We start from the raw sequence: 23230 nt of genomic DNA, 5'->3' as shown, positions 1-23230 counted from the left end.
AAATGTTTTCTTTACTAAAACTCTGATTGTGTGTATTTAATGTGTGCAGGAGGGGAGCAGCCAATACCTCTTTGGAATGAGCACGATGGCACAACAGATGGAGAAAAACCAAAAATTCTTCTTTACTCACTGAGCCTGCAGTTTAAGGTAATCTTATGAAGACAAAACAGTGCTGAGGGGTTTTTCTCCTTTCCCTTCATGTCTCTGAACCAGATGCTCATAACTTTGTGCCTTTTTTATCCATCAGGGAATTCAAGTGACAGCTACAACTCCCTCGATGCGCGCTGTGAGGTTTGAAACGGGATTGATAGAACTTGAGCTCTCCAACAGACTGCAAACCAAAGCAATGCCTGGAAGTAGCAGCTACCTCAAACTGTTTGGAAAATGCCAGGTGGATTTGAATCTGGCTTTGGGACAGATTGTTAAACATCAGGTTAGTGCTCAGAATCTTTGCATGTTCTTAATACTATGTGATTCAAAAATTACATAACTAAGTCAAGAGGTTGTTGTGCTGGTTTTTTGTTTTGGGTTTTTTTTTTCCCACACTGTCAATATCTTAGAACTTATTAGCCCTTTTGAACAGTAATAGCCTTTCTTCTGAGTCAAGCTCAAAACTTTTGTTGATACTGATATCATTTTTAGAATATTTGAATGAAATAATAAGACCAGAGAAGATCCAAACTCTGCCAGACCTACATTTTGACCTAGTTTGTCTGTCTTGGTTTGACAGTTGCACCTCTTGTATTGTTAAACCTGGAATCACTAGTTCTAGGATATGAAAGTGTTTTGTGATGCCTAGAAACAAACAAATAGAAAACTCAGAGCCTATAAATCAAATGTCACAACAGAGGACCTGGCTATATAAAAGTTATTTTAGTTAATCATTTGTGATAAGCAAGGAAAGTAATGTTATGATCAGAATTTAATGCAAGAATATTGAAAATCCTCGAAGGGTCTTTGGCTAGAGGAGAAAGAGGGGATAGGAGACATCTTGTTGTTTTAAGTTTACATTTTGTCAAATGCAGTAATCTGATCCGTTTTTTCTTTTCCCTCTCCCCATCCCTGAACTCTTCCCTGCTGCAAACCTCTCCCTCATCCCATTTTTTGGAACATTTTTAGGTTTATGAAGAAGCTGGTTCAGACTTTCATCAAGTTGCCTATTTCAAGACAAGAATTGGACTAAGAAATGCTCTCAGAGAAGAAATCAGTGGCTCATCAGACAGGGAAGCTGTGCTCATTACTTTGAACAGACCCATTGTTTTTGCCCAGCCCGTGGCCTTTGACAGAGGTAATGTAGAGACAATTCCTACAAATTTGTGTCCATTCTGAGGGAGAGATGGGTTTTTTTTTTTTTTTCCCAAGAAGTTTGATTATTTAAGATCCAACATATTTCATGTTAAGGCAGAATGTTAAGTAGCTGAGAAATTTGGGAGATCTCCACCATGCCAACAAATTGCTAATTCTGTCATCAAACATCATAAATTCCATTTGTTGAGGTGATTAGTTTTCAGATGGTTTGGATGAAGTTGCTGTTGTAAATTTTCCCAGATGAATCAAGCTGAGAACAGGTCTGTGTGTATTTTATTGTATTAACTGATGGTAAATGATGAGGTTTGTCTGTCTTGTCATTTGAAGCATGAGCCTGATCACTGCATCCTGAATGTGTGTGTAGCTACTATTCTACAATCTCTGACTTAAAGTAATGGAGAATTGTAAAAAGAGGGGGGAAAAGAATTTATTTAGTGAATGTGCTTTTTTTTTAAAGTGTTGATTTCATTTAAGCATTTTTGGTTTCCTCATCAAGCTGTGCTGTTCTGGCTGAACTACAAGGCGGCGTATGACAACTGGAATGAGCAGAGAATGGCTTTACATAAAGATATTCACATGGCCACAAAAGAAGTGGTAGATATGCTGCCTGGAATCCAGCAAACCTCTGCACAGGCTTTTGGGACACTGTTCCTTCAGCTGACTGTCAATGACTTAGGAATTTGCCTGCCCATCACAAACACACCCCAGGTAAGCAGAAGTGTGACTATTGGAAACCTGTTAAAATAACAATTTGTGTGTGGTACATATACAAGAACCTGGTGATATGTGTTTAAAAAAAGTTTGATTTTGTAAAAGGAAATATGTGGGCTTTTTTGCAGCTAAACATAATTATAGATGTTCATATATAGAGCTAGAAATTAATCAGTCAGTCTGTAGACTTAAGATTGCATGTAATTGTGCACGTCAAAGTAAACACCAAAAAGTCAAATGAAAATAAAAGCTGCTTGTTGTCATTGTTCACTCACATCATGTGTGACCCTTCCTGGAGAAAAGAATCGTTCCTGGGCTTGTGTTCTGTGGTCATGGACCATATGGATTACAGCCCTTGATTGTCTAGTCCTTGATCAAATATGCATTTTTGTTGCTTTTCCAGATAAGCTTGATTCCCAGCACCCTAATATATTTATAATGTAGGTGTTGCATTTAGGAAACAGCACTGCAAGACATTGTATGGACAGAAGGAAAAATACAAGGAGATACAAGCAGGGGATCAGTTTTCTAATATGGAAAAATAAATGACCTTTAGTAAATGTATAATATTGTTTTGACATTGCACTGACTGTAAATTCTCCCTGTGATTTTATTTTCCAGTCTAACCACTCTGCAGATCTTGACACTGGCTCTGCTTTAGTCCTGACTATTGAAAGCACACTCATCACTGCCTGCTCTTCAGAGTCTTTAGTTAGCAAAGGTCATTTTAAAAACTTCTGTATCCGCTTTGCTGATGGCTTTGAGACAAGTTGGGATGACTGGAAACCAGAAATACGAGGAGATCTAGTCATGAATGCATGTAAGTGGGGGGGCATTTCATACTGGGCAAGGGTATTTCAGATATAAATCCACTTTTCCCCTTGACTTTAAAAACTGCTGAACTTTCCCCAAAAAAAGTAAAAAACAAGGCTTTGGCCTTTTGAAAGCAAAATTATATGGATCTCAAAGGTTATAGTCCTTTGTTGTTTTCCTTTATTAATGAACTTTATTGCTTTATATCTCACTGTAATAATTTAACTTCTCTCTGCGAGCTGTTAGAAGAGTTGGATGCATTGCTTTTATACAATTTCAAAAGATCCCAATCAATTTTTAATATGAGTTATTTTAATTTATATGTATTTTTAATTCTAGTGAAAAGTCTAGATTTTTGTGTGGAATTTTAAGCTGATATAAATGCCATTTATTAATGATAATATGCATGTAGGGTTTTGTATGTTACCAAGCAGATTCACTTTACTCAAACTTAACAAAAACACTTAACAAAAATCCTTCCATGGAAATTAAAATTCCTACCATTTTTATAGTGAGCAAGAGAATTGAAGGTGGGACTGGGGAAGGCCAGAGTTCTAAAGTAACTTTTACTGGCTGCCTAATCATTGTATTTGCTTTATATGCTTTGTGTAGGTGTTGTGCCAGATGGTACCTATGAAGTTTGTTCTAGGACAACAGGACAAGCTGCCGCAGGTAATTTGCTTGTTTTAATAAATCAAGTCCTACATAAATAAAGTATTCATAAAATATGAAATTCAAGTCCTTTAACTATGTTTTGATTTAATTGGTTGGAGAAGAGTCAGCAACAGTTTTTCTAATAGTAATGTTGTCCTGTTGCTTCCTGTCCTAGGGATTGCTAAATCTTTCTCATGCTGAGGCTTTGCACCTTGAGCTTTCATCTCTCTCTCTCACCTTTCCCAGAAAAGGCTTCTCTTTTTCTCAGTCTCCCTCTCTGCCCATTCTAAGTAGTCTGGACATTCTCAGAGCACTCAGAAATAGCTGTCAGTCTCTGTATTGGCCATACTCCCCATTTAGAAAGAAAACCAGTATCTTGTGTAGTTGTGCTTAGAGCAAAGTCTATATTTTGATGCAGAAAAATCTTGGGAAGACAGGCTATTCACTAGGCACACTACACATATAACATCTTCTAGCATCATTGTCCAAGACTTGAATAAATAGGTCAGCATTTGTACCTGCAGAAAGACATGAGTTACGTTTCTTGCTGTTAGAAATTCCATTTTGGAATGGTATACTTGGCTGCAGTTGAAAGAGCAGAAGCTTGAGATGCTTTTTACTTGCTCTGAAGGGAATGTATTTTTATTAAGTCCACCTGTGTTATATCACTTGTTAAAGAAATACTGACTTTGTAGCTGAGAAGTATTTCCACAAAGTATTCCAGTTGTGGAATATGTTTTCCTCAGAATGGGCAGAAAAGACAGTTCGTTTTAACTGACAAACACTGCCTTAGCTAATTAGTACAAAATTCAGGATGGGGGATTTTTTCAAAGAGGAAAGACTGGTTAAACTCTTTTTTTTTATTTTTTTGACGCAGAAAGTAGTAGTGCTGGAACCTGGACCCTGAATGTGTTGTGGAAGATGTGTGGTATTGATGTCCACATGGATCCAAACATTGGGAAAAGACTGAATGCACTGGGCAACACCCTCACAACGCTGACAGGAGAGGAGGATATTGATGACATCGCTGACCTCAACTCTGTGAACATAGCTGACCTCTCAGATGAGGATGAAGTTGACACCATGTCTCCCACTATACATGCAGTAAGTGAATCCACCAAAATAAGTGCTACTAACTGGAAAAGATGTGACAAAGTCTTCTATCAAATGGAAAGGTCTTAGTGCTGATTTGAGTCCAGCATGTGAGTCTTTGTAGCTTGTACAAGTCTTTTTGCAAAGCAGAAATGTCTGTGTGTGTTTTCTAACTCCATATTTCAAAGGCAAGAAATCACAGATCGTGTTTCTACTGGTCTTACATGGAAATATCGATCTGGATTTGAAAACATAGCACCTAACCTCAGGTGCCTGAATTGTGAAAGCTGTGCCTTTCTTCTAGGTTTCCTTCACAGGGCAGTAAGTTACTAACGTGAGCAAATTAGAAAAAAACCTACTTCTATGCAATATGCTACTGACCTTGCTTTTTGGTTTTCTATAAAACCTTTTTAACAGCTGTTTCTCAATGTCTCTTGCCTGACAACGGTGGAAACATTATCCCAGCACACTAATGTTCCTGTTTGTTGTCCAGAAATCAGGTGGAGGTTCCTTGGGTGGAGATGCACGCAAGCTCACATTTGGGCAGAGGATTGTAAATCACCTGCTGGGTTTGAGCCCCCCAACCCACCGATACTCTGTTCCTGTAGAATATCTCTTGGGCTCAGCGAAGCGGGATTTGCTCCAGTCTAGCAGAGCACAAATGAAAGCAGGCAGATCCTGCTCATGGGGACATGTATGTAGTAGTTACAGTGTGTCTAACTGAATGATGGGCTTTGGATCACTGGAAAAAATCCAATCAGCTGCCTGGTCACATGAATTGATTCTTTTGCATGCGCTAGTCCAAATTTGAAGGTGTGAAATTCACATTGCCTGTTGTTTAAATCGTACTGGTGTTCAGTTTTTGATGAGGGCATTAATGAAATGTTTGTTTGAAACAGGAAATTGTTGATCACCGGCGGCAGGGATCCTCCAGTATCCAAACTGGAGAACAGCGAGGAAGGAAATTTATGAAACGTTTAGTTGATATCAGAGAACTCAATGAGCAAGCTAAAGTCATTGATGACTTAAAGTAAGTAGGTTTTGTTTTATTTTCTTACTGTACATCTTATGGCACTGTTATGGTTAAGTGCAAATCTTTGCCTTTATTTAAAAATAAAAAATGGTCCTTTTGGATTCCAGAAGAAAACGCTGTATATGCAAATACTCCCTCAAATCTCTCTGGTTGTTGCATAAGTGTTGGATTAGTCTCTGTTTTTCTGATTCTGCATTTTAATGACTCATTATAATTGTTTCCTATTGATTCAAAATCATAGTTCCCTCTTGATGTATTATCATACTGACTACTTTTACAAAATATATTACTTTGAAATCATAATAAGTTTAGGAAAAAGAGGAAAAAAATATTTAAATGTACTTTTTTTGGCATCTTGAACATGGTGTTTTCAAGATAAATCTCCTGTGCTGCACTTGAGAAAACCCTTAAGAAAAAATAATCTCAAATTTCACAAATKTCATCTGAACTTCTGTGAATTTTATAAATGGTATTTGTGGACATGGTTTGTTRGGCTTRTTTGGGKTTTTTTCCCCCTTTTCCCTAAGACAGACTTCCTATAAATAGATCTGTCTGGAATGGGGATACAGAGGTTAGTAATTACATGTTAAATAATGAAGAGCATACACGTTTTACTGTTTGAACTTAAAATGAAATTGCTGTTACCATTCAGAGGGGAATTTTATCTGAACTTTGGATTTGAGGTTAAATGTTTGATCTAATATTTCTGCAGCTGTATTTGGCACTGGTCAGAAGTACTGGAAAAGAAAAGAAAATGGGATAATTCCCAGGGAAAGCATTCTCACTACACAAATTTTTGAGATGCTGGAAAAAATATTTGTAAGATAACTCAACCATGCTTTATCTGCAGAAAATTAGGAGCAAGTGAAGGGACCATAAACCAAGAAATTCAGCGCTATCAGCAGCTGGAGTCGGTGGCTGTCAACGACATCCGCAGGGATGTCCGCAAAAAGCTCCGCAGATCCAGCATGAGGGTAAGCAGAATCAAGCTACTTTGAGAATATTGTAGCCCTTTTGTCCCAAAAACCCTTTTACTTTGCTGTCACACTAATGTTCAGTAGCATTTTAGGTTGACAGAGTTTTGCTCTGTGTTCTCAGCTGTTGGGTTTCAATGTTGTTTCTGTTTTAGGCTGCTTCCTTGAAAGACAAGTGGGGTCTCAGCTACAAACCCAGCTACAGCCGCTCTAAGAGCATTTCAGCATCAGGCAGGCCACCTCTGAAGAGAATGGACAGAACAAGGTGAGCTGCTGGGAATTTGGGATCTGTGGTAGCAGCAGCAGAGTATGGAGCAGGGGAAATGTAGTCTTTTTACTACAGGCAGCAGTAATTTGTGGTGGAAGTGGATAGGAGAAGGTCATTTTGGAAGACAGGCATGTTCTAAAAAGCATTTTGCTCATCTTTTTGAATCTCTGAGAAGATTCCACATGTACAATAACTTGGGGTTTGCTGTAAAATCCTGCTTTCAAAACATACTGAAGAAATGTATATAAGGAAAAATAGTGTAATAAGCTTGTTTTCTACACTTTATTTACAAACATGTGCCTTTTAAAAGGGCTGCTGCGATGAGAAGAAGAAAAGGAGATTCTTTTTCATGTGTGAATAATTGTCCCATGTGGTAGATTACAAATATCTTATTCTTCTGTCATTTCTACATGTTGATTTAGGATGGAAAAGCTTGCATAAAGAAGTAAGCAGAGATTAACTAGTGGCCAAATTATGTGTACCTTCCTTCTCTTTTCTTCTCTCCCTCCATCCTTGTCATGTAACCAAGTGCTTCAAATGTGATTTAATATATTCCTCCATAACAAAATTTTAAGTATGACCTTCTATTTATGTAGTTAAACATTTGCATGACCCTAAAATCCTGCAGTAGAATTTACCAAGCTCTTTTGGTTTTGTTTTGCTTACAGCTCTCGACTGGGAGACAGCGAAGACCTCCCAGATATCCGTGTGGATGCTGCATCCCCTGGGCCTAGAGTAACCTTCAACATACAAGATTCTGTAAGAATTGCTTTCTCTGCCATCTAATTGCATTCCCTGTGCCATTTGGTCACAATATCATGAGATAATGATATCCAGGCAGGCCTGAATTGTTCTTACAGTTTTGTGTGCCAGTTGCTGTTARTGTTTGCCTCAAATTTTGGATTTGYTTTTGGAAGATTGTCTTGTTTCATTACAAGACAGATGTACTTTAGTTTCTTAGCACAGAAATTAATTGAACCATGAGAGAAAAATATTTTAACATGGCTTGATTTATTTTTTAGGCTTACACAGTAGTACTTTTCTTGGAATGTTTGTTAGAAATATGCAAAAAATCACCTAGGTTTTTTTGGTGTTTGAATACATTTAGTTTTGGAAATGGGTGTTAGTCAGTTTGCTGTAGCTCTACAGGGATATCTTTGGTGTTTGACATGGATTTTTGAATTGGTTCGGGGTTTGGTTTTTTTGTTTTGTTTCGGTTTTGTTTTGTTTTTGTTGGGTTTTTGTGTTTGGTTTTTGAGTTTGTTTTGTTTTGGTTTTGGGTTTTTTTTTTGTCACTATGTTTTCTCATTTTTAAAGTGTTGATTTTGCAGCTGAGATTATTGAAACTGTTTTAATTTCTATATTTTTTTCATTTCTATTAAGTTGAATCAAACAGCTTTGGGGATTGCACAACAATCCATCTGTCCAGGGGAAGGGTATTTTCAGGTATTTCTGAGCAGAAACAAGTATTCTTTGCCAGAGAACTAATTTATCTCATAGGGAGCTGCTTTTCAATATTTCATCTCTTTTGCACTCAGCTAAACAGAATGTATATCAAGCTTGAAAATATTTAAATTTAAATACATGAACTAAGAAGAATACAATTTATTGTTGGTGAACARTAATCAAAGTGCTTCTACATCCTTACGTAGATCTAAAACTTTTTGTGAATGGAATTATTGGGGTTTTGYTTGAAGACTGAGCAAGGCTAATGTGTGAAAGACCCAAACCTAGCCTTGAAATGTTCTTTAGAAGAGGATTTTAGTGTGTGCCTTCACCTGTTACATTGTGTTCCAATGTAACAGCAATCAACACCGGTACTAAACCATTACCAGGTGGGAGGACATCATCTCACAYTCAATTTCTGTTGAAATTCTTGTGTGTAATACAGAATAAGACATTTTCAAATAACAGCAAGTAGGGAATGTTCCAAAACTTAATGTCCTGAGAACAAAGGGAGCTTTTTAACTGCTTTCAAAAACAGGTTCAGGCAATATAGTAGTTTTTTCTCCTTAAAAAAAAAAAAAAATAAACCATGTGGACCCAAAACTCAAATCAGCAAAGGCAAAACTAAACAAACAAAAGGAAATTAAACTGAAGAGATGGTAATGTACCTTTTCTCCCTTCTGATTCACCTCAAGCTCCTAGGAAATAAATTCCTGAGAAAGAGGTGGAAATGCCATTTGGGAATGTGCTTTGCACATTTAAATATGTTCACATTTAAAAGCTATCCTACCTATTGTTGGTGTTACTTAGATACCCAGTTATCTTAGTGGATTCTGTTGGTGTRGCAAATGCTATCAAACACTTAGAGGCATGAAACATTGAATATTTTCTACAAAATGTATTTTCCTGGCATCATAGTGCCAGTTGTTCAGCAGAGCTCTAATTTGAATTTGCAGGCAACAACTGTGTAGCTCAACAGTAACGCTGCGTAGGAAGTGCTGGTATTTACCACTTGTAGATACTTTSCCCAAGCATTTTCAGAATTTAATGCTGGAAAATTGCTCATGGCATGATTTCTGTGAGAAAGAGGAGGCTCCTTTAGCACATTTGGTTCTGTACTCGGGCTGGGGTGCCCGGGGGCGGTGCCGTACATTCTGTGTAGTGCCCTGCACGCCCTCACTAATGCTCCCTGCAAGTCCTGGCACCTTGGGCTGCCTTCTGTCCTCTTCTTTCAAAATAGTTGTTAAATTTCAATGAAATCTCTGCATTTCTTCTAAATCAGTAAGAGCATGATGAGTCTTTATCTACCAGGCTGAGCTCGCTCACTAGGCAATGGCAAACATCTYCCCACCAAGCTTTCATTCCCTTCTTTTTCCTAATCCTTCTTGCAATTCCCTTACCTGCTATCTCCTTGTTATGAGGAACTCAGAAGTGAGAGTTTCTCATAACCTTCTTCCTTCTGTATTTCCAGATCTATCTACTGCATTCTCGGTGGAAATCATATCTGTGGAAATTTACTATCTTTTTGTCTTTTCACAATCAGTTTCCAGAGGAGACAGAAATGGACCTTTTGTCCGTAACTATTGATGCTCCCTCCCATTACTCATCTACTAGTGAAGGCTCATGCTCGGTATTTGGTTCACCCAAAACTCCAGTAGTCTTCTCACCCGGCATTCCCTTCCAGCCTGAAGAAGGACGCCGGGATGACAGCTTATCCTCCAGCAGTGAGGACTCGGACAAGGAGGATGACCATGACAGGGAGAGGACGTACTTTTATAGGAAACCACCGTAAGTAACGGTCCTGAGGAACAGCACAGAAATGAAGAAGATACCTGAATATACTTTCAATACTTTCAGTGCTCTCAGACTTGAAATACTGAATTTAAAGCTCTAAATTCTGTKGCTGATCACGTATTGAATTTTGCCTGAAGTATGTGTGTGTGTGTGGAAGGCAGGGGAGGTTGCATTCAGCAGAGGTGACTGTGTAGGATGGATTCTGATCAGAAGAAGAGTCACTTGTTAGAAATTCCAGGGCTTGGAACAAAATAAAAGAACTTGGAAAGCAAGTGTTTTGAGGCACAGAAAAGGGTTTACTTCCACAAACTGGATGTAATAATGTGGATATTTATAAATATGAAATTTWTTGTGTATATGTATTTTTGTTTCTTTTTTGCTTGAGAATTTAAGTAAGGCTTAGAAATGTAATGTGTTAGTGGAAGATGGGTCACTGTATTGCTGCATATCAGTGAAAACTTAGAGCCTTTTCCAAAAAAGTTTTGGAGAGATTATACACTGAGTGAGGACAGAGTTTGGGAATGCCTCCTAGCCCCTGCTGAGGTAAATGTCCTGCTGATCTGTGCCCTGCCTGTGCCTGTGCAGGAGCACCTCTCGCAAGAAAGCCACGGGCTTTGCCGCTGTCCACCAGCTGTTCACCGAGCGCTGGCCAACAACACCCACCAACAGGAGCGTCACTGGCACCACCACGGAGAGGAACATTGACTTTGAGCTTGATATCAGGGTTGAAATTGATTGTGGCAAGTGTGTGCTGCACCCCACCATGCTCCAGCAAGAGCATGACGACATTAGTTTGAGAAGGTGAGAAATGTGGGCATTAATTCATTACCAGCACTTTATTTGTAGCAATTATTGCTGCTTAATAACAGCACCATAAGTTGCAGTTGTTTTGGCTGAGTATGGCATGGGAAATTACTTTAATAACATGAGTATATTCATTTTAGGAGCTATGATCGAAGTTCCAGGAGTTTGGATCAAGAGTCTCCTTCAAAAAAGAAGAAATTTCAAACCAATTACGCATCTACTACTCACTTACTGGCTGGCAAGAAAGTGCCATCATCTCTACAAACAAAATCCAGTGATGTGGAAACAACAGTGTTTTATATTCCTGGGGTGGATGTAAAGGTAAAATGAGGGAATAACTCAGCAGGGACGCAATGACAATGTTTTTTCCTGAGCACTGTCAAACTGTACACTYCCTTGGTTTTTTAATCGTTGTTTCTGTATCCTAGCAAGAAAGGGTCTCAACAGAAATGGCCTTGYATTTTGTGATTTGAAATCCTATGGAGTAAGAACAGGGTAAAATCCTTCTCTGCTGAAGGAAAACTTCATGCAGTTCAGTTGAGGCTGTGCCATAAATCAAATGCTCCATCCTTGAAACAGCTTGGCTTTTCTAGTCCTTTGACATGGAAGGACTATGTGCATCCATTTTCCAGTATTCCAGGCTGTCTTCAGGGATAACACTTRTACCTCAGATCCTGCCCATTGCTTTTAGTCAAATATAGGAATAACTAAGCTTTTGTTATATTCTGTGTTTTCAGTAATGGTGTATTATGCACACAGAGGAGGTGAGAACTCTTGCAGTATCTTATTTATATTTTTCTATGCCAGTTTCTGTGTGCCTGTGTTGGGTAGTGGAGCAATTGCATCACACAAAGGAAGGAGGCTGTGTGCACAGGTGGCACAGGATGCATCTGATGTAACAAAGAGAGAAACAAGCTTTAGACATTGTTCCTAAATAATTAATTTCCTCTGTTTCTGTTTTTTTTAAATAGTTTATTAATTTCTCTTTTTTTRTACAAAGTTTGCAGTTCTAATATGCGTAGGACATGAACATAGCATATCTTACAACGATATTTCTGTAAATAATGGGAAGAAATAAATTTGGACGGGAAGGAGTGACACCAAATGGCTGTGTGGAAGTTGAGATCTTTCTATGAAATAACTCGATCTTCCTCTGCTTTCCAGTTGCACTACAACTCCAAGACCCTAAAGACTGAATCGCCAAACACTTCTCGAGGATCCTCTCTGCCACGCACTCTTTCCAAAGAGTCCAAGCTGTATGGTATGAAAGATACTGCCACATCTCCTCCTCTCTCTAGCACTATCCACAGCAAGACTAACACCTTACTTCCTCCCCAACCCCCACCCATCCCATCAGGTACTTATAGACAAACTTTCTGCATCTTTCCTAGATGTGTATCTTTCCTTGGTGTAATCTACTGCCTTTAGRTCTGGCTGCACGGAACCTGGAGCTCTGTATTTATCCAGTCTTGACTTGGGCTGCAGAATCCTGAYCCCAGCAGCAAGAATGCAGTTGATAAAGCTGCATTTTTAGATGCTGTTATCGAACCAATCTCAGTAATGTTGCTATCATAATTACCATATCCCAGTGATGGGTTGTCACTGCCTTCTCTCTGTTCCCATTTAACAAGAGGATGTTGGAAAGCAAAGTGTAAACATCTCACTTGTTGCAGGCCCATAAATAGGCATGATTTGGAGTAGCATGAGTTCTAATATAAGTTTTGTTTTGTCTCCAATGATTCCTGTYCTCAAGCAGGAGGCTGTTACCACATGTCAGATCCAGAGGCAAGTAGATTGCACCTCCTGTTTCTGAGACATTCACTCTTCTCTCCTTTGGCATTTGACTACTGCTTTAAACACAAATCTGATATTTTGTCAGAATTTGATCAGCAGGCAAAATTAATAACTGAAAGTTGTGTGTTTTGCCTTATAAAATCACTGGAGATGCTGGCAGAGAACAGTGAAATGGGGATACCTTCTTCAATTCTCCATGCTATTGATCCATTAGCTCTTATTCCTTTAGGTGGCCATCCTCTTTATGATTACCAAAGAGTTTGTGCTACTTCTCTTCACTTTTATTCTGTACTTTCCTATCTTCTTTCTAATCTYTGCCTTTGAATTCTTACCACATCATGTCCAAGTTCTGAGTCTTGCTGGTTTTATTTCTGTAAGSTCTACATTTGGTATGGAAATTGCACCTGTATGATAATATAAATGCCTCCCCAGAGATGGGATTGTAATTGCTTTATTTCTTTATGTATTGTATTTTTGTTTCTACCAGTCCTGAATTGTTTTGAAACACAGTTAGTGTTGCTTATATTACTTTTTTTATAGTAGTATTTTCCTCCAGAAACCGTTCCTCTGGAATGGAAACCAGCTTGTTGTATTGTCTTTGGTTTCCAGTAAAAGTAAGATAGGCCAAGGTAGTCAGAGACATGAGGCAGAATAGTTCACATAGAATGAAAGTTCAGTGCCCTTTTTAGCAAATAAAATGATTTTTAATCTCTTTTACCAGCAAATGTTTATATTTTTCTCAGAGAATTTAAAATCCATCTCTCCATTTWTGTATATTCATTCTAATAGCTATATTTCACAGAGACAGTAAGTCAGCTGGTGCTAAYATCTGCTCTGCATATTTATATTTTGGTGAGCATAGGTTCAAGCCTCTTCCACAGATTTAGAAGATAGTAAGCTTTTTATTAGTTTATACTCTGGCTAGTTCCAAGCTCTTAGAAATGCTGGTTTGCATTCTTTACTTCTTGCATAAATATAGTAGGACTTGCCATTTACAGTATTAATTGTTTGATGTATTTTCTCTTTTTAAACTCATATTTTTTCCAGACCTGTGCATTTATTTTTCTAATTCCACTTTCATTTCCAGTCAGTTTGCACTTCCAGCTGCAGTTTCTTTGCTTTGGGTATTTGGAGAAGATCTCTGTGTGTTTGCTTTCAGTGCTATTTTCTAAAAAGTGAAGTGGTGATGATGATAACAGAGTGCTTGGTTGAGAACATGAGCAATGGAATGACTACAATTAAGCATTACAGATTTGTAATTGTTTTTGCAGTTTATGAGTGAAAACTTAACTCAATTTTTTCTAGTAGATCTGATCTATGTTTCTTCAGATGACAGAGAGAATTAGAGGGCACAGCTGATAAGTTATGACGTGTCTTCTAATGTTTATCAGTTACTGCTCAGTGGTATTACCTTAAACAAATGCATGTTTTCAATATTGCAGCCAAAGGGAAAGGAAGTGGTGGAGTGAAAACTGCTAAACTTTATGCATGGGTTGCACTCCAGTCACTGCCAGAGGAGATGGTGATCAGCCCGTGCCTCCTGGACTTCCTGGAGAAAGCTCTTGAAACCATTCCTATTACACCTATTGAAAGGAATTACGCAGGTCAGTTGCACATTTCTGTTCTAGAACTTTGTGCTTTTTTCCGTTTTGAGCTGCTTTTCACTTTAAATTCCACTTTCTAATGAGTTTTTGTACTTGTTAAAAGCTGTTAGTTCCCAGGATGAAGACATGGGACAGTTTGATATACAAGATCCCTTAGAAGAGTCCACAACATCCTTAGTGTCATCCTCAACATCAGCATATTCCTCCTTCCCTGTCGATGTGGTGGTTTATGTRCGAGTTCAGGTGAGCCTTTAACTCAACATTCAGGATATTAAGTAACTTTAGTCACAGTCTTTTAAACAATCCATGCAAGTGTGCATTTTGAAAAACAAAAATTTTTCAAATGTCACTTCTGAATGCTTTATTTTCTYTCTGCCTGTCAGCCCTCTCAAATCAAGTTCAGCTGCTTGCCAGTATCCAGAGTTGAATGTATGCTGAAGTTGCCTTCCTTGGATCTTGTTTTCTCTTCCAACCGAGGAGAACTGGAAACTTTAGGCACCACATACCCATCAGAAAGYGTGTCCATTGGTGGCAGTACTTCACAGAGTGGCTCCAAGAATTCAGTCAGTAAATCTGGAGCACCAGGTAATACATGTGTCAATGTTGATTTCATACACAGAATATTTAACCTATATTGCTGCTAGAGGGCGTAATTTGCACTGCATTTGGTCTGTTTAATACTGCTGTTAATATTAAGTATTATTTCATGTTTGAAAAGCTGATTTTTGCCCAAAATATGACTCCAGGTTCATCACCTGGCCTGGGCAGCCCTCTGGGCAGGACGCGGCACAGCAGCAGTCAGTCAGACCTGACCACTTCCAGCAGCAGCTCTTCAGGCCTGAGCTTCACTGCCTGCATGTCTGACTTCTCCCTCTACGTGTTCCATCCCTATGGAGCTGGCAAACAGAAATCAGCTGTTACTGTGCTGACCCCTGGATCGGGAGCCCTGGGTAAGTAACAAGGTTTTGTTTGCTTCAATGACCATGTTTCAAGTGTGGTACAATTATGTGAACTGCAAATTTGAAAAGATCACACAAGATGACAATTTTTTGCTCCCACCCACTTCTAGGTAATGTGGATGAGGAGCCAACTTCGGTCACTGGCCGGAAAGATTCCTTGAGCATCAACCTGGAGTTTGTCAAAGTCAGCCTGTCACGGATCCGGCGTTCCGGAGGCTCCTCCTTTTTTGAGAGTCAGTCTGCAAGCAAAGCTACCAGCAAGATAGATACCACACTGATCAACATATCTGGTACATGCTTCTTTCATTGTAATCCCATCTCTTCAGCTAATTTGAGATCTGCTGCCCCAGTGACAGACTTTGCTCTTGGCAGCTTTTTAAATATTTTTTAAGGTCTCCATACTTATTTTCTGTCTGTGCAGATGGGATCCTGACTTACTGGGCAAACAACACAATGGTTTTGATTAATCTGCCATTAAAATTCTCACATGAGAATTCTGAGGCACATCCAACACAAGCAGGGCTTGATACAGTCTGTATTCTTAGATTTCATCTTGCCATTGTGAAATGCATTTGTATTTAGTATTTGGACTTGGAGAAATGGCAGCACCTCAGGAAAACTCTTTTTTTCATGACAAGCAGAGACAATACTGCCAGGTGAAGAAGAATTTGACTTGGTTACCCAAACCTGTTCCTACTGAGAATTTACAATTGTGTGGATGTGCTTTTTCTTTTCCAGCTGTCTGTGACATAGGATCTGCTTCATTCAAATATGACATGCGCCGCCTCAGTGAGATCYTGGCCTTTCCCAGGGCTTGGTACAGGAGAAGTATTGCTAGAAGGCTTTTCCTGGGTGATCAGACAATAAATCTGCCAGGTAGGAGAATTCTTCTTATCACAAAAATCCTCATTATACAAAGGGTTACAGTAGGAATTTTATATACCCTTTTTATCCGTGTCTTACTACATGTGTGACTAGATGTAAATGTATTATCATTTCCTCCATATGCAGTCACTCAAAAGAAGTTCAATAGAAAATCCTAGAAGGAGGAAGTGAAAAATTTCTGAATTAGGCCATTGAATAATGTAAAGAGTGTCTTCCAAGGCCAGGTTGGATGGGGGCCCTTAGCCACCTAATCTAGTGAATGGCATCCCTGCCCAAGGTAGGGTTGGCACCAGATGATATTTAAGATCCCTTTCAACCCAAACCATTCTGTAGTTTTATGATTTATTAATGAAGACAACAGAAAACTGGTAGTTACATTAAATGAAATCCACTTGTCACTCTCCAAATACTTCTTAGTATATGGGAGGATATGGTTAGAGACAAATGAAATTGTTTTTCTGCATTTCATGYGCTGCTTTTTCTCCAGTAGCATCGGGCCCTGGAACACCAGATTCAATTGAAGGAGTGAGCCAGCATCTTTCTCCTGAATCCTCACGGAAGGCATACTGCAGGACGTGGGAGCAGCCCTGCCAGTCTGCTTCCTTCACTCACATGGCACAGTCACCCAATGTTTTCAGTGAGCACAGTGCCAGCAGCAGTATGTCCCCTGGGACAGCATCCCACAGCCTCAAGTCTCCAGCTGTCACAAGATCCAGGAGCGTGTCTGACTCTTCAGTGCCTCAGAGAGGTGAATAGATAAGAATTTTAAATTCTTTTAAGTATTTTCATCAGTTGTATGAAAGGAGTATGTCATTGCTGCTTTGGAAATACTCTTTCCCACTGTGCCTGGCACTGGAGAGTAAATGGCTTAGAGAAAGGAAAATGTCTGAAACGGATGAATGAAAGTTGTGGGCATATTTTCAATAAAATTGCATTGTCCATGTGTGTGCAGTGAGTCAGTTTCTCTGAGAAYTAAAGCCATGCATATTGCAAATCCTCTAGTTCTCACTTCTCACAGTTTTGTGCTCTTTAAATATTGTGCTCATCAGTCTTCTTGTGATATTTACAATGGATATATTCTACCATTTTTTTCTAGAGTGTGGAGTAATTTAATTTTTTGTCTACTTTGTTTTTTTTGTTAGATACTCTCTCAAAAACATCAACTCCATTTAATAAGTCAAATAAAGCTGGAAGCCAGCAAGGAACACCTTGGGAAACACTAGTTGTGTTTGCTATGAATCTAAAACAATTAAATGTTCAAATGAACATGAGCAACGTAATGGGCAATACCACGTAAGTATAAAACAAGATCAAGCATGTTTTAACAGGTAATGGTGCTCTGGGGCATAAGAACATTGTTTTCCCCTCAGAATGTTAACAGCCTGTTGTCTTTTGGCTTTAAAATCCTATCTTTTTCAGTTTTGAACTGAGAATTCCCTCATGAATACTGTAGAGGCTTAATCCTGAAGTCATATATGCCTAAACCACATTATTTCCTGCTTTCCAGTAGATAATAATCACTTTCTTTTTTGACAGCCTGGCAAGTAGTTGTCTGTTTTCACCTCTGTTTTAGGTGGACCACCAGTGGTTTGAAAAGTCAGGGCCGCTTGTCTGTGGGAAGCAGCAGAGATCGGGAGATCAGCATGTCTGTGGGCTTGGGGAGATCCCAGCTGGACTCCAGAGGGGGAGTTGTTGGAGGTACCATAGATGTTAACACCCTGGAGATGGTGGGTAAGTTGGGAAGCCTCCTGGTATTACCACGTGCTCCAGTCAATAAAAGTGATGTCTCTGGAATAACTGATTTTCATCTCTTTAATTCTGTATCTCTATAATTCTCTGTATTTTCATCTCTGTAACTCTGTATATTGCTGTGGTTCTCTTTCAGCTCATATTTCTGAACACCCAAACCAACAGCCCAATCATAAAATTGAAATAACTATGGGTTCTACTGAAGCACGTGTTGATTATATGGGATCCAGCATCCTAATGGGAATCTTCAGTAATGCTGATCTTAAACTACAGGATGAATGGAAAATTAATCTGTATAATAATTTGGATTCGAGCATGACTGATAAAAGGTAATAATATTTCTTGTGTTTAAAATGTATGATATTTGATAATGTCAAATGTCTTCTATCCAGCACTAATCAGAAATGTGTCTGCTAGAATACATTTTGTTTGTTTGTTTTTAATGTCAGTAGGAAATAGTTTAACTGCTAATTTTCTTGTTATTTTTAATATCTAGTGAGATCTTTGTCCATGGGGACTTGAAATGGGATATCTTCCAAGTGATGATTTCAAGGTCGACTACACCAGACCTGATAAAAATAGGAATGAAACTCCAGGAGTTCTTCACTCAGCAGTTTGACACAAGCAAGCGAGCTCTGTCCACRTGGGGGCCTGTTCCTTATCTCCCTCCCAAGACAATGGCAAACAACTTGGAGAGAAGCTCACACGAGCAATGTAAGTGCTACCAAAAAATAATATGATTCCCAATTAGGATGTTTTATTTGCAAAAATTACCTCAGAGAGAGTGTCAATGAAAGAGATAAGCAAATATCACTGATAAGGCTATGTTTTACTATAGATACAAATATGGTAGTGGTCTTTTCCTGTCTCTTGCCTGAAGTTTGTTGTTCATGTTTGCTTGGCAGTGTTGGATGCAGCCCATCATCGCCACTGGCCAGGAGTTCTGAAGGTGGTGTCTGGGTGCCACATATCCCTGTTTCAGATGCCACTGCCAGAAGATGGGATGCAGTTTGGAGGATCCATGAGCCTGCATGGGAACCATATGACCCTGGCTTGTTTTCATGGTCCTAATTTCCGTTCAAAATCATGGGCCTTATTTCACCTCGAAGAACCCAATATTGCATTTTGGACAGAAGCCCAGAAAGTTTTGGAAGATGGTAATTTAAACTACTACTTTCTCTACACTTCTTTAAATGAGTTTTTAAGAATGTATTAATACATAATAAGAAAGCAAAGAAAAAWTGATTTTCTTTGTCTGAATCAAGATTATTTCCCAAAAATACTGCAGTTAACTAAAAACCTTCATCACAATTTGATTATCTGTGGAATATTGCAAAGTACTTTTTCAAATATACTAGATATGTCCCTGATAATAACCATGTGTGTGTTTGTGTAGTGCTTTCTAGCTGTATGATGAATTTTAATGATCTTATTGCTTATATTTGTCTTAATATTGCAAAGTTTTATTGTCTGTAGCTACTAAGGATTTAGTTCCTTGTTGTTTGTAAGTTTTATATCAGTTTTTATTCCACTGGCATACTAATTACTCATTTTTTGTACTTGTGTGAGAATGAGAGAAAATTCCACTACCCTCACTAAACTGTTTTCCTCTTTTCTTTTCTCTCTCACCCTCTCTTGCCCACCCCTTCAATGCAGGAACCAGTGAACACTCCACATACATTGTGCAAACCCTGGACTTTCATTTGGGCCATAACACCATGGTCACCAAGCCCTGTGGAGCCCTGGAAAGCCCCATGGCCACCATCACAAAGATAACACGGCGCCGCCATGAAAATCCCCCYCACGGGGTGGCCAGTGTGAAGGAGTGGTTCAATTATGTGACAGCCACAAGGAATGAAGGTTAGAGTCATGTTCATTCAGTTTGGGGATTGATCTGCTTGCAGAGGGAGCTGTTGAAAAGCTGCAACATTTCAAGTGTATAAACAACAAATTTGATTGATGTTTTCTAGCTGTGCTTTTGGGAGTAGGATAAAAGATACCATCTCAATAATCATACAGCAGCAGGTTTACAAGTGACCTTCTTTAATTTTTTGCCCTGTCACAATTTAACATCTCCCATTGTTCCTGTAGAGTTGAACCTTCTTCGGAATGTTGATGCCAACAACCCAGAGAGCAGCACAACAGTGAAAAGCTCAAGCTTGTTAAGTGGCTTCAGGGGTGGCTCCAGTTACAACCATGAAACTGAAACCATCTTTGCATTGCCAAGGATGCAGCTGGATTTTAAATCTATCCATGTTCAAGAGCCCCAAGAGCCTTCATTACAAGGTGCAGTAAAACATAATTTGGTTTTTCTTGGTCAAAAACTGTTTCTCACTAATTAGGAGCTAAGTTCAAAGGTACTGTGCTAGTAGAAGAGGATTTAATCAGAGAACTACTACACATCTGCAAGAAAAAATAAGATTTTGTAGTAAAATGTAGAGAGACTGAAGATGTAGTGCAGAAACTGATCACTGTAGAATACACTAAGAGAAATTAGTATGAGCATTTCAGCAAGGTTGGCTGTGTTCGGGGGTTTTGTTTTCTGTACTTACCAAAATGTTAAAGAAGGGGGCCATTCCATTCAAAGTAATATGAGATAGGAGCCTAAATTTTGTTCTTGTTTTCAAAATGGTATCTTCAGATTGCAGTTGGAACTGGTGGGAAATAAAACTTCTCAAGGTTTAAGTCATTAATTTAGATATTAATCTTGGCTGAGCTGTGGCTTTACTCCATACCTGCTCCTGGAAAAAAAATATAGATAATTCAATCTGTTGGGTTTTCCTTGTTACTTTAATATCCAAACAAATGTACTTTTTACATATCCTGTATGTTCTTGGAAGTGTATTAATACTGTTTTCATCTGACTGTAGATACAAGTGTCAAACCAAAAGTGGAATGCAGTGTAGTAACTGAATTTACAGACCACATCTGCGTGACTATGGATGCTGAACTGATCATGTTTCTGCATGACTTGGTGTCTGCTTATTTAAAAGAAAAAGAAAAAGGTAAGGTGTTATTGCTGAGGTAACATTTGTCTGGCAATCTGGAGTTGTCCCATTACTTGACAAGTAAATATACTCTTAAACCATTAACTTGCTCCTATTTTGACACCTGGTGTTTAACTTTCTCTTTGTAAGATAGAATAGGCAGATGAAAACTTTTAAGAAGCTTTATTATTGTTATTGCAATCCTTTTATCAGTGGAGTCCTTTCAAGACATGYGTTCTTCTGATTTCAGAACAATTTACTTTTCTACATGAATATGTTCAGTTGCAGCATTCAAATTTGGCACATTCATTCTTAAGGAATATGTGGTCTTTTGCAGAAAATCTGTAAAACTGAAACACGAGGTGGTTCTCTYCTTGTTGAGACTTGTGCTTTTGTTTTATTTAAATTATGTACAAAGAGAATTCAAGTGAGCTTCTCATGACTGACTGGGATTTTTCCTCTCTCCTTTGCAGCYATTTTTCCTCCTCGCATTTTGGCTGCTCGTCCAGGCCAGAAGAGCTCTGTTGGTGTCCTTGAGGACAGCTCCACTGACAAAGAGGCAGAGGAAAGCATTACCTACACTACAGTCGACTGGAGGGAATTTATGTGCAATACTTGGCATTTGGAGCCCACGCTCAGGTRAGAATCACCTGCAGCTGCRGGCTCCTTGGCTGTGCTTTCACTTYTAGATTAGRATTTAGGCTTTTTAAAGGCATTGTTGGARGCTYRTCACAATTAGGAAACAGTAAACTTGAGCTCATTAATTTCMCTYTGTCTTACAACAGCCCATTCACTTCCAGCCATACAGTTTTCATCCTGTAGTTTTTTCCGTTTTTAGCATTCCAGTTTTAGTTTTTGAACACTCATGCAGGATGTATTMATTGCTATACGGCTGTGATTTTTTTCCACTCTTTTTCAATGATATTTATAATCATTGAACTGACTTTTCTCCATGGGGGTTTGTTTTTTTTTAACCTTTGCTGACACTGCTGGAAGACCCGAGTGTTTATTCACATACAAAAACAACACTGTCTTCTTCTATCTGTCCAGGCCAAGCAAATCTTGACACTTGGCATTTTGTGCTAGCAATAAAGCAATTTAAACATGATCTGCAGGCAACCCAGTCAGGTTTTTCACCTCCTTAAACATCCTCTTCCTTTGAGAGGATATTCCACTGGTCATCTTCAGCTTCTCCCTCTAAATTAAGTTCAAAACAATGCCTGTTAGATTTAGGTAACACTGGGGAAAATGGCTTTTTGTATATACGAATGCCTGTTTGCTGTATTTATGTACTTTAGACTGAGACTTCTATTTATTGTTTTTATAGATTAATATCCTGGACTGGGAGGAAAATTGATCCCGTTGGTGTTGATTACATCCTCCAAAAGCTGGGCTTTCACCATGCAAGGACTACTATCCCTAAGTGGCTGCAGCGTGGTGTCATGGATCCTTTGGACAAAGTTTTGTCAGTCCTTATAAAGAAACTTGGTACTGCACTACAGGATGAAAARGAAAAGAAAGGAAAAGACAAAGAAGAACATTAAAAGTACAATGTGACAACCCTAACTCCATTTGATTTTATCAAAGTGTTTTATTATATTTTAAGAACTTAAATATGGTTTAAAGAGAAACCTAACAGCTTTTTGCTACTCTATTTAAAACTTACATTGTGAGTAACTGTTTACTGTGGTACTTGATACCATTCTGTATTTGAAGTTATTGCATGATGATGATGATGATGATGATGACCAATGTATATTCTGTGAAGGAATAGCTGGAACACTGTAAATCTGCTCCTCAGCGTCCATTTTATGATGTGCAATATGATCCTGCATCTTTACAATACTTGCAGATTAACTGTGAATTTTCCTAAGATTTTATTTGCCATAACACAAACCCCCTCGTTGATGTGACCAGTAATTGATTTGTCAATGTAGACTGGTGTAAATTATATATATATATATAACTTATGAAACTGTGATTGCCTTAGTGCTAAAAATCATGAAGTTTATTACACTTGTAATAAAATTTGACTACTGTAGAGGGCCTTTTTTGTGTTTTAATCAAGGAAGTTGAACAACGAAAGTTTTCAGTGTAACTTTGCATCGCGATTTAGCTGAGGTAAATTCCGGAGGCCGCGCGCCAGGAGCTCGCGCGGGAGGCGGGAAGCGCGGCCCTGGCCAGAAGCGGGGACGCGGCTGCTCCCACTCCTGAGGGCGGTGGCGGCTTCAGCTGCCGCCCTTTCCCGGCGGGAGCGGCCCGGGAAGCTGAGGAGGGGGCCGGGAAGCCGATGAGGCGGCTGAGAAGCTCGGCCAAAGCCGAGAGGGGAGGGAGGGGTGAAGCCGGGTAGTGCCT

At 38.9% G+C, this 23230-nt stretch overlaps 1 protein-coding gene across 1 annotated transcript; it reads left to right on the top strand.

Annotated features, from left to right (window-relative positions):
• The first annotated feature begins 89 nt into the window (after nucleotides 1–89).
• Nucleotides 90–22916, top strand: LOC130579953 (bridge-like lipid transfer protein family member 1). The gene is made up of 34 exons (XM_057377165.1): nucleotides 90–147; nucleotides 248–433; nucleotides 1120–1288; nucleotides 1805–2016; nucleotides 2641–2839; nucleotides 3445–3504; nucleotides 4364–4590; nucleotides 5072–5272; nucleotides 5478–5608; nucleotides 6462–6585; nucleotides 6741–6850; nucleotides 7522–7612; nucleotides 8237–8299; nucleotides 9843–10087; nucleotides 10679–10894; nucleotides 11038–11218; nucleotides 12062–12158; nucleotides 14134–14295; nucleotides 14399–14538; nucleotides 14679–14880; nucleotides 15042–15245; nucleotides 15365–15544; nucleotides 15993–16130; nucleotides 16630–16887; nucleotides 17282–17432; nucleotides 17713–17870; nucleotides 18025–18217; nucleotides 18385–18602; nucleotides 18794–19045; nucleotides 19545–19748; nucleotides 19980–20174; nucleotides 20759–20893; nucleotides 21349–21514; nucleotides 22203–22916. Exons 2-34 carry the CDS (start codon nucleotides 278–280, stop codon nucleotides 22417–22419), a joined length of 5655 nt encoding a protein of 1884 aa, XP_057233148.1. The 5' UTR covers nucleotides 90–147; nucleotides 248–277; the 3' UTR covers nucleotides 22420–22916.
• The last annotated feature ends 314 nt before the right edge of the window (nucleotides 22917–23230 follow it).

Source organism: Malurus melanocephalus, unplaced genomic scaffold (genome assembly GCF_030028575.1).
Source record: "Malurus melanocephalus ecotype Western Australia unplaced genomic scaffold, MMel_1.1 scaffold_304, whole genome shotgun sequence".
Lineage (NCBI taxonomy): Eukaryota > Metazoa > Chordata > Aves > Passeriformes > Maluridae > Malurus > Malurus melanocephalus.
Note: the sequence above shows the minus strand (reverse complement) of the source record. Positions and strands in the feature narration are given on the sequence as shown.